The following is a 13,877-nucleotide window of genomic DNA, read 5'->3' on the forward strand; positions in this document are numbered from 1 at the left end:
TCAAAGAGCTCCAAGTGATTAGTGGAGTTGGGAGAACGGTAGAGACAACAGATGAATTTTACACAATGAGGTAGAGAGATTTTAAGCCAGAGAAGATCAAAGAGAGGAGATTCCAAATTGCCAAGTCTCTGACAGGAAATATCAGAACGGACATATGCACAAGTACCGCCTTTGAGGCGAAAGGAATCATACAGCAAATAATTTGGACATCTGAGATGAGCAGTAGTTGAATCAACTGATAACTGAGATTCAGTCAGAAAAAGTACATGGGGTTTGGAAGACTGCAAGTGGAAATGGACATCGTTGAGATTAGAATTGAGACCACGTATATTTGTGAAATGAATTAGGAAGTCCTTGGGAGGTTTAGATCTTTTCGCAGATAAACTTGCTCTATTATTTTGACAATTCATGGTGTATTCAATAGTAAGAAAAAGTGGGTGGGACATGCTGTATGAAGTAAAGAAATTTTTGGATATGGCGTACATGTGGTAAGAATATACCCAGATCCTTGACATAACGTGGCCTCGACAATGCTCCCCACATACACACTACTCGGACTCCCTCCAGTCACTATCTGGCAGAGTAGAGGTAGCAAGATTATACACTAGCTGATCCGGAAGCTTCCTAGAGAGTTACCAATAGGTTCAGTCCGGTGTACTAACTAGCGGCCGGCCTGCGAACACCGTTTTAGAGCTGTAACCTCGAAATGTAAGGAATATTGGATCTCGCCACGACATTCATCATAACCTCAAAAATCATCAATCATACTGCATGATGGAAGAGATAGGGAAGGGTTGGCCGGAACTTAGCTCTGGAGACTAAACATGGGTTCCACCACTTCATTTGAACCCCTACCTTTCCAAAAACAACTAGATTGATATAAACAGGTGGGATTGAAAGAAACAGACAACCATACACAACCTCTAAAACTAAATAATGCAGAACATCATTATATAGTGGAACTGTAGAGGTGTACACAGCAACATTTTTGATGTATATGATCTAATCAAACAGCACAGTCCAGTAAGCATCTTCCTGCAAGAAACCATCATATCTCCTCAAGGTGACTGAAGAGATTAAAAACTAGTACTGTTTCAGTCTATCAAATAAGAATAGCTATGCCTAGGACAACAAGGTTCTACGGTCCTCAAGCGAGGATTGTACGCTCTTTTCTTCCGGAAACTCGACTTTTTCGTTCAGCAAAACAGCAAATCAAAACACAGAACACACGCAATTTACAGACATCATTTTTATGACGCGATATGACCTAAGTTGCTGAAGCGACTAAAACCCTATAACAATTATACTCGCTCCATAGCCAGGTGGGAAGGAGCAGCAGTGGTAGCACATGCTTCTTGATTAGACCGGGGTTTGAGCCCGTCACCACCAAATACGGAGGATGCGGAAAGGTCAGGGAATGACCACTGCATATTCCCGGAGCAATATGGCCTTAGTTGCTAATGCTCCTAAAAACCAAATAACAACATAACAAAAACCACCATTAGAAGCTGTAGCAGTTGATGTTTTTGTGTTTTATGTTAACCGTAGTCACTGTATATCTTTCTCCAAACAAAGAATTCACTTTGAAAAAACTGGAGGATCTTAATAAGCAGCTTCCATCTCCTTTCGTCCTGCTGGGGGATTTCAACAAGCACTATCCTACGTGGGGATCTCTCCAGATACATACATGAGGAAAACTTTACTTGTGTATGTATCATTCTTGACAAGCTGAATCTCACATAATTAAACACTGGTGCTGAAACTTACATTCACTTTCCCACAGGAAAATCTTATGCTATAGATCTATCAATATGTTCCACAGAACTGTTCCCAGTCATTCAGTGGGGTAGATTTAAATAACCCACTAAATAGTGACTGTTACCTGATTAATAGTCACTGTTCAATTTTGCAAATTTCAAACAAATAGAACCTTACGCCTAGCCAGCTGCATTAAATGGAAGTTTTCCAGGGCAAATTCGAACATGTTCACCACAGAAATTTCCTTTGGTGATCAACTCATCAAAAGCCCAACCTATTGATGATGCTACCAATAAAGTCATCAGTAGGCTGGGCTTTTAACACAGATAATAACAGCTGCAACCTGTACTCGACCTTAGATGGTCCTCACAGATCTCTGTGAAATATCTGGTGGAATGATGCATGCTGTGATGCTAAAAAAGAACATGTTGACAACCTGATTAATTCAAGAAACTTAAAGCCAAAACGTGTTATGTGCGAAAAAATGTGAAAAAAGACGTGGATTCAATTTGCTTCCACTATTACAGAAAATACAGAGAGTAGAAAAATCTGTGGCAAAATCAAAAAACTGAACAGTAAATCCATCCCAAAACTTGGAATCCATCCCACCCATAATTTGGAAGGGCAAAGACTTTTCCTCTCAAATGGAAATTGCAATTGCTCTTGTAGAATGCTTTGCTCAGATCTCAGCCAGATCAGCATATGAGTCAGCCTTTAAACAGGAAAAAGCCTACTCAGAAGAGTATAAGCTGAACTTCAGTACAAAGATATCTCTTCCATATAACCGACCCTTAATATTGTTTGAATGAGAGAGCTTCCTAAATAGGTCATCAAACATTCCACCAGGGCCTGATGGGATATACTCTCTCATGCATATACCATGACCAGAAAGCTGTGAATTCATTACTGCTATATTTCAGCCAGATATTCTCAGGAGGCTAGGAATATTCAGTGTCCTAGTTTTTCTTGAACCTGGAAAGGCTCAGTTAGATCCACAAAACTATTGACTAATATTCCTTAGCAATTGTCTTGGTAGGACATTAGAAAAAACGATTCACACTCAGTTAGTTTGGTTTCTAGAATTTCATTTGGTGATGAATAAGAACCAGTATGGCTTTTGGCTGATATTCACAGAGTTTCCGAGAATAGGTAACAACAGTCTTCTCTACAGGGGAGGCGTTGCCTATTTGAGGAGTTTTTGAGTGGTGTGAGTAGAAGAAGTTACTGTCCCTTTCATTCTTCTACACCGTTTCTTTTCTTCTTCCACTCCTACTAAAATTTTCCCTCTACTTTTTGCGTTTCTAAGTCTAATAGGGACAAGTGGATTGTAGAGTTATTATCCCACACATATACAAACAAGCTTTGAAACGATGCCGTCTGGGTGGTGGTGTTTAAGAGAATAAGTAACAAAATTCTTCTCTATTATTTATTCTTCTCTATTAGTGAAGCATTACTTATTTGAAGTAGTGCAATACCATGGCAACTTGTTGTGAAGGACGAGCACAATATGAGATACAGGGGAAATGTCTCCCCGCTACTATTGTAGTTTTTTCTTAAGAGTTATCTATGGTGTATGATATATAGATATAAAACTCTTACTCTTAACATATGCCTTTTTACATTTAGTTATTTTAAATTATTTCACTTTGTACTTTTGTTGCTAACAAATTAATAAATTCATTCTGAATTTCTGGAGATAAATAAGTAGTGTAGTTTAAATAATAAATAATTAGATAAATAATTAGTTTAATATACGATTCCAGAGCATTTTTCATACCAACGTCAAATTGGCTGACAAATTTTATCAAGTTTAAAAATACACAATTTTTTTCTTTGGTATCAATAGTATTAGCATGTCCACGAAATTCCAAATAATTTTCAGCACAGAACAATATACATTTCAATATTATTTTCCAATATATGACGCCATTTCAAAATTTCGCTTCTTAGTGCTGCTTGTGCAGCGTCGTCAATTAGTCCACCTTTTTAAAGGCCCTTTTCTAATAATTTCCATTTTGTGAAATTGTTTGTGTTGTAATGAATTCTCATTAAAAAAAAAAGTTTGGATTTAGATGTTTCCAATCCTTAAAACCATCTGGGCTGCAAAATGGAGCATAATTTGTGTTAGATACAAATAAGAAGCACGGGAAACAATATATTGCATCTTTGTTTTTGCAATAAAATAACCATTTCCTCTTTTTTTTTTTCCCAATACTTTCATTTTTGTATTTCCACGAATTATTAAAACATCCCCCATTAGTGACAGGATATGTATTTAAGACTATATGTTCGGGATCGTGTTGCACCATAAAAGATCTGTTTTTGTGGGCATTAAAGTTCCATGTGATCTGATCATTAAAATTCAGACTTACATGTTCCATATTATTGCTGCCATCATTTTCTTCTGCCAACTGTTGTTGGTATTATACACACTTTCTAATTCTTTTAAAATAACTTCAACTGTTTGAGCTTTTTCTTGGACTTCCATTTCGGTGGCATCATCATTTGTTTCATCTTCATTCGAATCATGTTCATTTTCTTCATCACTTTCAGGTTTGGAGTGGCTTATTGTAAGCTAGTTTTGTAAACTAGCAGAATTTTTTTTTTCTAATTTCCTCTTTATGCAGTCTTTCGACTTTTTTTCTTTGGTGGCATGTCTAAAATTAATTTGGCCTTTATTGTTAATTTAAATTATAAATCACAATACAGTAAACCCCCCCGCTATTCGTGGGGGTTACGTTCCTGAGAAATGCCGTGAATACTGAGTTATGGCTCACATAGTAATAAAGGGGTTCCATTCCAAAGTATGAAATATATAAGAAAAACTAGTTGAAAATTTTGTCTATGTATGTATTATATGTATCTTCATAATATGATTATGTACATAGAAGTAAATAGTGAAATGCAAGCATAAGGCATCAAAATGAAAATAAGAAACAATTTAATATTAAATGTAATATTTATTAGAAATTTCAAACAAATCTTTCAATCCAGCGCCTTTGCTATAGCTAAAAAACTTATCCCGCCAGTGCTATCACCAGTTTCGCTAAAGTGTTGATAAAGGTGTTTTGCCTTTTCACGAATGATGAGTGAACTTAAGGGAATTTTATTTTGAGTTCAGTCTTCTATCCACAGATTTAAAGCTTTTTCCATTTTTTCTAATTTAACATCACGAGTTACAGAGCAAATTTTTGAAGCAATTAGTGCGTTTTCACGGACACTTCGGCGGATTTTTTTCTTCAGATTTCTTGATTGATTGTACCATTGACTTATTGATTTGATAATGTTTTGCCACTGACGAGACACTTTCACCATTAGAAATTTTGTCTAATAACTGAATTTTACTGGCTAATGTCATCACCTTCTTTGATCTTTTCACAATTCCCTTGTTATTCGTAGCCATATTTTTGTAGGGGTTAGAGAAAAGAATTTGTCCACAATAAAGTCACTTTCTTCCCTTAACACACTCGAAAAAGTCTGTTTACACTAACACACTGCAAAACAGTAGATTTTTCATATTTGTAAGCATATCAATTGAGAGAGCTAAATTAAAAGCAAATGACGAAACCTTCCACGACAAGCACATAGCACATACTGATCAAGGATTAGCGAGAAACATCCACGCTCGCGATTTTGTCACCCCTCTCCCCCCTGAGTGCTGTTTTGACTGGGAAAGATGATTTTAGCCACGCCCATGTTTTTTTTATGGCGGAAAATGTTCACGGTGATTTAAAATTCACATTTTTTAAATTTTCATTTTATATTAAATCAGCGACCGTGAATCCTCGAATAGTGGGGGTTTACTTTATTCACAATTACCTGTTTATATAGCAATAACAAAAGCACTATAACTTATTCAGTTTGTACACAATGCGTGAATCGCGAACTATATGCATTCAGGCATGTGCTGATGAAGCGATCGCCTGATTGGTCCCTTAAAAGTTACATTCTGGACAACAAATAGATCTATGATGCTATGCAGTATGTACTCAGATGTCAGGCTTGAATCGCCATGTGAAAATTAATTTTCACCCTCCCTGTGCTGTCATTTTGATTCAACATCATCGAGTGGTGCCATTTCGTCAGCTAGCCTCGGGTGTCGAAATAGCTTGACACTGTACTGGTGTAGTCTGTCAGTGGCACCCTTCACTTGTCGGCCCCCTTGGCACCTGCCCCAATGCCAAGGCATTCCTACGCCACAGGCTACACTTATGTCAAACCTTAATCAAATCCAATCTAGACTACAGAGCCCCAGTTTATGATTCTGCATATAAGACCACATTGGCTTGGCTTAATCCAGTCCAGCATAGTGCTTTCAGAATTGCTTAGGAGCTTTCAAGACATCCACAGTGCAAAGTTTGTGTTAATGAATCTGCACTGTCTTAGGAGAAAGGTACTGCTTAACTATGCAGCCAAATTACATGCCCTCCGTTCTCACCTCATCTGTACGTATCACTGTGAGCCTCAGTGGGTAAACATATATAGAAATAAACCCAATGAAAACAAACTTGCTGGGGTCTGATTACAAGAGTTAGCACAATACTGGAACATCCATCTTGGAAATATCTCTCACACCTCAAGACACAGTACAACCACTACGGTCAATGTATATATATACCTCTTTGCGATAATTGTTTTTCGCCAGTGGGAGAAAACACTCCCTGTTGAACCACAGATTTAGTTTCATGCAGCTCAAGCCTTGGGAAATGCACACTCATCAGGTATGTGGTACGTACAGTTATATCTGAAGAGTGTGTTGGATCAAAAACTGACATATTTGTGGGAGCAGCAGTGATCCCTCCTACATCTACTGTCTCTGATCAGTTACTGCTTGAATGCATTGTTTTTACAGCTGGCTTTGACCCTCTTTAATGATCTTTTAATTACATAGGTCAAAGTGTATGCTGACTCTTTAAGTGCAATGATAGCCCTACAGAAAATCACAGGATTTCCATCCTCTTCAGACACAAATCAGATCTCTGTTACTTCATCTTCATAAAAATAAACTAGCTGTCAAGTTTTGCTGGATACCCAGCCATGTTGGAATACCAGGAATCGAGTGAGCAGATCAAGCAGCAAAGCACCCCACTGACTTTAATTCCATACCAATTCCTTATACTGATTACAAACAAGTAATATAATAGATATGTACTAACATGTGGTCTGAAATGTGGCATACCCAGACAGGTAACAAGCTTCTTGAAATAAAACAGAAACAATTTAATTAATTAAATTAATAAATTCAATTGATTAAATTTATAAATTGCCAATTAATAAATTTAATTGATTAAATTTATAAATTGTCAATTAATAAATTTAATTGATTAATTGACAATATTACGCTATCAAGTTTTCAAGTTTTACGTTATTTCTTATGCTATCATATTCAAGGTATACATTACACTATACCATTACAATCACAGTGTTAAATTAGTTATATCCTTAAAAAATAAAATTCCTTAGAACACAAAAAGTTATATGCCCAACAAGTGTTTAGACCCGTTGAGCTACTTATTTATCACAATTAAAACCCTGTCCACTGCACTCTTCATTACGTGCTACTATGTTCATGCTAAAACACTGATTCAGTCATGGTACAAATAGTAATTCTTAACTTACAAAATCACTAGCTAAATTTAAAAATAAGATAACAAGCATTACTAAGACTCTTTAAATTATTTGTTGATATGTTAATTAATCAAAAAGATGGTAAACATTTCCAAAAAAACTTACTATTCCCACGAACTCAAATTTCTGCTTCCTGGCACTTATAATCTCGTACCCAAGATATTGTTACTGATAGAGTGCACTTAATGTTACTGAGAGAGTGCAGTCATATTCATTTGGATGGTACTCGTGAATTGAACAAGTAAAGAACTTAAGTTGTATCGTTACTAGGAAGACAAACGGAGAAGATATATTTACTGCTTTTGACAATTTTTGTTAAAGATACTGAGCTCCTCTTTTTAAATTAATTTCTATTACAACAGATGGGGCCTGCTGTAAATGACAGGTCACCTGAATAGTTTCATTTCCTTGTGCAAAAATGATGATAAATTTCCAAACATTTTAACATATCACTGGCATTATACATCAACAGTTATTTATGTAGCAAGAGACATTAATACAAAAGATGATATGGACATTACATTTAAAACAGTCAATTCTATTTGAAGGAATGCACTGCAGAGATTAATTACAAAATGAAGTTGATGATAGAGAACTTCTTCTTTTCACTAACATTCATTGGCTCAGTAGATGTAATTTTTTGGAGCAATTTTTTTAACTATTTGATGCCATTAAAAGATTTCTTCACGAAAGAGTGATTTTTATCTACAAATAAATAACAAACAGTGGTTAATTAGTTTGTTTCTTAGCAGACTTTACTGCAAAACTTGGTAACTTAAATCTTGAGTTTCAAGGTAAAGATAAAAATTTAGTAGAGATGATAAGTTCACTAAGAATTTTCAAGAGTACTTTAGATTTCAAGTGAAATTGAGAAGATCACGAATATATGCATTTTACATGTAGGCTAAAATTATTTGCGAAGAATCCTGAAATGGCTGATCATAATCCAAAGAAATTTATTGCTGATATTGAAAAGGTTGAATGTGAAGTTAATTCAAGATTTAAAGATTTTAATAAAATCGAACATATTGTTTCTTATTTTAAAAATCCATTTCAAAATAATTTAAATGTAACAAATATTTCAACTTAAATTTCATATTTATTTGATATAAATCAGGCAGAATTTGATGTGGAAGTAATTAAATTACAAAATGTCATATTTGAAATCCAAAGAAGAAAATATTTGTAAATACACAAAGGAAAAATGCCCAATTTTAACAAATGCATCTAAAAAAAAAACAGATTCTTGTTTTGGTTCAACATATTTAGCAGAATCTGTGTTCTTGGATATGAATATTATCAAATTAAAAACATACTAGAAACACTGATATCAGTGTTTTCGTATGTGCCTAATTTTGAACAAATTGCCACTTCCATGTGGTGTCGAAATTCATATTAATATTGCTAAATCTAGGTGTGTGTTTTTATATTTTCTGTAATTTTATTTTTGTAAATAAATTTTATAATCTGATTCTATATTTTAATTATTTGTATAAAAAAAAAAAACCCTATGAGTGGTTTGCAAAGTCAATTAATTTCAAAAAGTAGCTTGTGCATTTGATAACGTTGAACACCCCTGAACTAGATGTTATAAAATGTTAAATGTTAGAAAAATATTGTAAATTGGGAAAAAACAAGGTTCCTTCAGCCATTTTGCGCTGATATATGATAGAAGGGATTATATGAGGACAGTGTTAAGGAAGAAGTTTTCCCCTCATCCTGCTCTCACTTGTCTTAGTAAGCCAAAATAATTTGTTATTGTGAAGATGGAATATTGAATGGAAAAGGAGGAAAAGGTGTTTTTTGCTGTTGTCATCATCTTAAGCGCCAAATGAAACTGCAATTTAGCATTAGGGGGACTGTTCAAATAAGAAAGGTTAGTGGCATAGCTCAAAGTTTCCTATTTTTTGATCCAGGTGGAGAAGTCAAAGTTTCCTATTTTGCCTATTTTGATCCAGGTGGAGAACATGGTATGTGTAGCATTGTTTTATGCCAAAACTTTCTAACAACAATAACAAAAAAAAAAAAAAAAGTCTATGCTTTTTTTTTATTATTATTTTTTTTTATTACTGTGATATTGCAGCTGTTGGTGAGACCAAGGCAATTCATTGAGATTCTGGAAAAGAATATGAAAATCTAGAAAATGTTTACTCTTCATCAACATTTTGAGACAGCATTTAGTTTGGGTATCCAGTTCTATAAAATAATTTTAAATATGGGGTGTTCTTTGAGCAATGAAATTTTAATGTTAGAGAAAGTCAGAAATTTCAATCAGTCCTGAAGACATGGGGGGGAAGTTTTAATTCCATACACCACTTGAATGTTCACTTACACAAATGGTGATCACCCACAGTGCCACAGATTTTTAATTGTATTGCAGATTCACCTTTTCAAATGATACCCTACAATCTAATAAGATATTAGCACTATATGTTACAATGTTTTAAAAAAAGAACTGGACTTCATATTTTATATAAAAAAAAAACAAACTGATAATGTCAGTGAACAGGAACTTCCATTTCAAGTAGAAGCCTCAAAAACTCAATTTTTAAATTTAGCCCTATCACTTCAGTCAATGTTGGTTATGTGTTTTAATTAGCAAAGCAACTAAGGCAGTGATGCACCACTTACTATATTTGTAATTTCATGTATTCTTTGGTCTGGTTGCTGTTTGCCAATTGGTGGACGTAAAGTTCAAGTTTCCTAAAGCTTTTAATATTCATGTTATCCTGTGCCATCCATGAAGGCTGCATCAGTGTGGAAAGATCATGCCAATGAGGATGATAAATAGAAATTCAGAAAATTGGATAAACATATTTAAAAGAAATGTAGAACTTTATTGCATATTTTCCTAAATATTTAGTGCATATCATCTGATGTTATGATATTATGAGATATGAAATTTACCATACAGTGCAAACAAGTGGCATTGATGTCATTGTCCATCTGTATAAAATGATGGTGAGACAGCATTTGGAATACTGAATTTAGATCTGGAAGTCATACCTAAGAAGAAGATTTAGAGCTGCTAAGGAAGATTCAAAGAATAGTGACTGAGATCAATGAGTTACATTAATCAATGCCCACATAGACAGTGGCTTAGGAGGACTGCAAAATTTGGGGTTGAACATCTTAGAGGGGATCTGAGATGTTCAACTCCAAATTACATGATTTAAGCGGGTATTACTGGTATCAATTACTGGGTAAGGTCACCAAGGCAGAGGGTATGGTAAAGTTGAATTGGACAGTAACTTTTTCGTGGTAATGTTTATTATATATTTATTTATTATTATTTTTATTTTATTTATTTTTTTAAATATACTACCACTAATGCCCTATGAAAAAATTAATATACTATGTGTTAATTTTTTCATAGTGTGCATGTGGTAGATATTTGTGCACATATGTGGACAGTAGTGGTTCTACGTGGGGGCACAAGGTGTGTTGCTCCTCTTGCACCTAACATACTCTCTCCCCAGTTCTGAACATACTTATACAGAATTACAAAATACATACAGGTAGTTCCCGACTTTGAGTTAATTCGTTCCTAGAGCGTGCTCGTAAAGAGAAAACTTGTAAAGCGGTAATTAATTTTCATAGACGTAATGCTAAAAACAGGTTATATTCTCAACAATGAAATTGTACCATAGTAATGTTAAATAAAGGTAATCAAAACAATAGGTTGTGCTTAAACAATGATTTATTTTTCAAAATAAAGAAAACATAGCCCGTAAAATCAAACAAATTATAATAATTAAGAAATTATTTATGTCATATAAATGTTCTTCTTCCAGTCACATAGTTCCCTGAGGAGCTGTTGTGGACACTAACAAATTTCTCAAACTGCATCGATTATGTGCTATACGAGCGGCATCGCCAGATGTTACGCCCAAAAGTTCACTGATCCCATCCTTCCACTTAGATGCAGGTCTTCCTTTAACAGCAGTTTTTGGAGTTGGTTTTGTTATGGTCTCTATGGCATCAGATAATGTGGTTGTATGCCATTGCCTACCACATGGCCAATTTTAAAAGGAGCCGGCTTTAATCATAGGAAGAGTCCTCATGCATCCCACAAGATGCTCTTGAAAAGGAAAGGTGACTACATCAGAGCCCCACTTAGTGCAGAAGGCTGATTACAACTGGTTGACGCCTGGTTTCCAGAGCTCATCTATGTATATAAGTGGACTTATATTCATTAGATTCGCACAAGTAATTATTATATTTTCAGTCAATGAATTTATTCATAAGGTGACGCTATTATCCCTCTTCTTCCTTCTTCGATGTCTAATTAATGTCCAATATTTCCAATTAATTATGTCAAATATATTTTAAAATAATTTTCTTCCAAACCATAAACATGCAATGTTTCCTTACCATAAACATTTTTTCATGCTGATTCGCATAGTCCTAACCTCCAATGAATATAAATGTTAAAGAATGTTTATTCCTCATCATAATCGACTGCACACTCGTTGATGGTTCATCACTTATTGTTGGTTCAACACTCATTTCTAGCTCGGTACTCCTTGTTAGTTTATTGAAAGCACAAGGAGTCGTTGCTTTCTTCAGAAATGCTTCAAGAATCATTTGTTTCCAACACAGTTTTATTTTTTCTTTATAAATTTCATGATAGCATTTCGTACAAAGATCTCTAACAGTCATTCCAGCTCCATGTTTCCTTATGATCTCATATTTTGTTTCCAATGTCTTTGGCATACTGTACGGTATTAATAAGGGGGAATACATTTGAAATAAGACAAGACAGCAAAAATGAAGAGAAACACAACTACTCTTTGTAATGTCAGCATGGTAACTGCTTTGTGTTATGTGAGTCTGTGAGACGCTCTCCTCTGCCTGAACAAACACAGTTCTACTGTATTGTATAGCTACACGAATGGTTGCCTCATTTATGAATGTCTAGCATTTATTTATTGAATCCAAGCTCATATTTTCGATTTTGTTGATACGTGATACTTGAGAAAAAATAAAAAAAACTTGTAAACCCGAGAACTCATAAAGCGGGAACTGCCTGCATATAGAGCTCTGTATTTATGGTTATAATTTTCCCAATAATAATAATACATATCAAAAATAATTACTGTACTGGAGGAATATTACAGTTGTGTGTGTATTTACTTCTTTACAGAATACACCAAAAAACAAAATAAACAGTGTATCCTGTATACGAAAGTGCCTAATAGAGGGTTTTAAAATTGCACAGAGGATGAAAAATTGTTACTAAATTTTATTTTTAATGTTGTTTTCTTATGACTTAATGAATTTGAAATATTTTTCTTATTGCAGGTGACAATAAAACATAAATATTGGATATCATTGTTTGCCATTCACCTGTTCATCATCATCATGGTTTTTTCCTTCCATCTCCTCTGACAGTGTTTTTATTATTATTATGAAATATCTTAATTTAGAGCTTTGGCATATTGCTAAAGGAATGATTAAACATTAAATTTTAAGTTTTTATGCATTTTTTTGTGAATACTGTTACTTTTAAATCATATTTGTACAGTCAGCATAAAATAGAAATTAATTTCTGTTGAATTTCTGCAAACCATTTAACAATAAATTTAACTTCTGTAAGATGCATGCTGTATTCTCTTTCTTCAAACATTAGCACATTGTAAGTTTGGAGTGGGGGGGGGAGAATTGGTATTAGTATTCAAATGTGATAATGATAGTTGGTAGCAAAATCATTCTGCATATTCTGCAAAAATAAAATAATAATAATAATAAAAAATAAGTTTGCTCATTATCTAATTTGTTCACCAATCTAATTCCTTCTTGAATCCTATCAAGTTGGCTTTTTTAACCACTCTCGACAACATATTCCATTTTTCCGTTCCGTCCACTTACAGTAAAAGTTGAATTTATTTTCTTTCTGTTGTTGTAATCCTTAACATCCTGTAAAGTACTCCTGGATTTCTGTTTGCCAAGTACATTTAGCTGTTGTTTTTCATAGTACTAATTGCAATTGGACTAAATCCTTTTAAAGTGGCATTCCTTGGTTGTGATCATTAACCATTCTCCCAACCTTTAAAACTGACAGTTGCCTAACTGTTCCTTCATCAATATCATTTAGGAAAATAAGAAACAAGAGAGGTCTATATAGCAAGAGGGCCTCACTTACTACTCTGGTCCATCCTTTGTATACTGCCTACAACCAACCCTTCATATTTCAGAGCAGGAAACTTCTGTAATTAATATTACAGAGGTTTCCTGCTTTATTTCATTTCCTAAATTATAAAATTGGTTGAATGTTTTGGCGTGTACTCGATGTAAGGAGTGTGAGGAAATTAGACACCAACTCAGTGTTGTTATGGGTCTTTATGAGAGATTGATGAATAGGATAGATGCCCTTGAAGAATTTAAATTGAGGGGCCCATTAAACTCTCAGCTGCCCACATAAATGCCAGAAATTGCACTTGAACATCAGGCAATACAGTAGCAATCAACACGGCAGAATACGCTGATCC

General features: G+C 34.4%; 1 protein-coding gene across 1 annotated transcript in view; it reads left to right on the forward strand.

Moving 5' to 3' along the window:
* HDAC1 (histone deacetylase 1) overlaps nucleotides 1-12,773 on the forward strand; it is a 318,028-nt gene extending 305,255 nt beyond the window's left edge. The window contains exon 14 of the mRNA XM_090378886.1: nucleotides 12,691-12,773. Coding sequence (XP_090235012.1) covers nucleotides 12,691-12,694 — 4 coding nt within the window. The 3' untranslated portion in view covers nucleotides 12,695-12,773. The remainder of the gene's footprint in view (nucleotides 1-12,690) is intronic.
* The last annotated feature ends 1,104 nt before the right edge of the window (nucleotides 12,774-13,877 follow it).

This window comes from Mastigoproctus giganteus, chromosome 8, assembly GCF_048544385.1.
Source record: "Mastigoproctus giganteus isolate SK-2022 chromosome 8, ASM4854438v1, whole genome shotgun sequence".
Classification (NCBI taxonomy): domain Eukaryota; kingdom Metazoa; phylum Arthropoda; class Arachnida; order Uropygi; family Thelyphonidae; genus Mastigoproctus; species Mastigoproctus giganteus.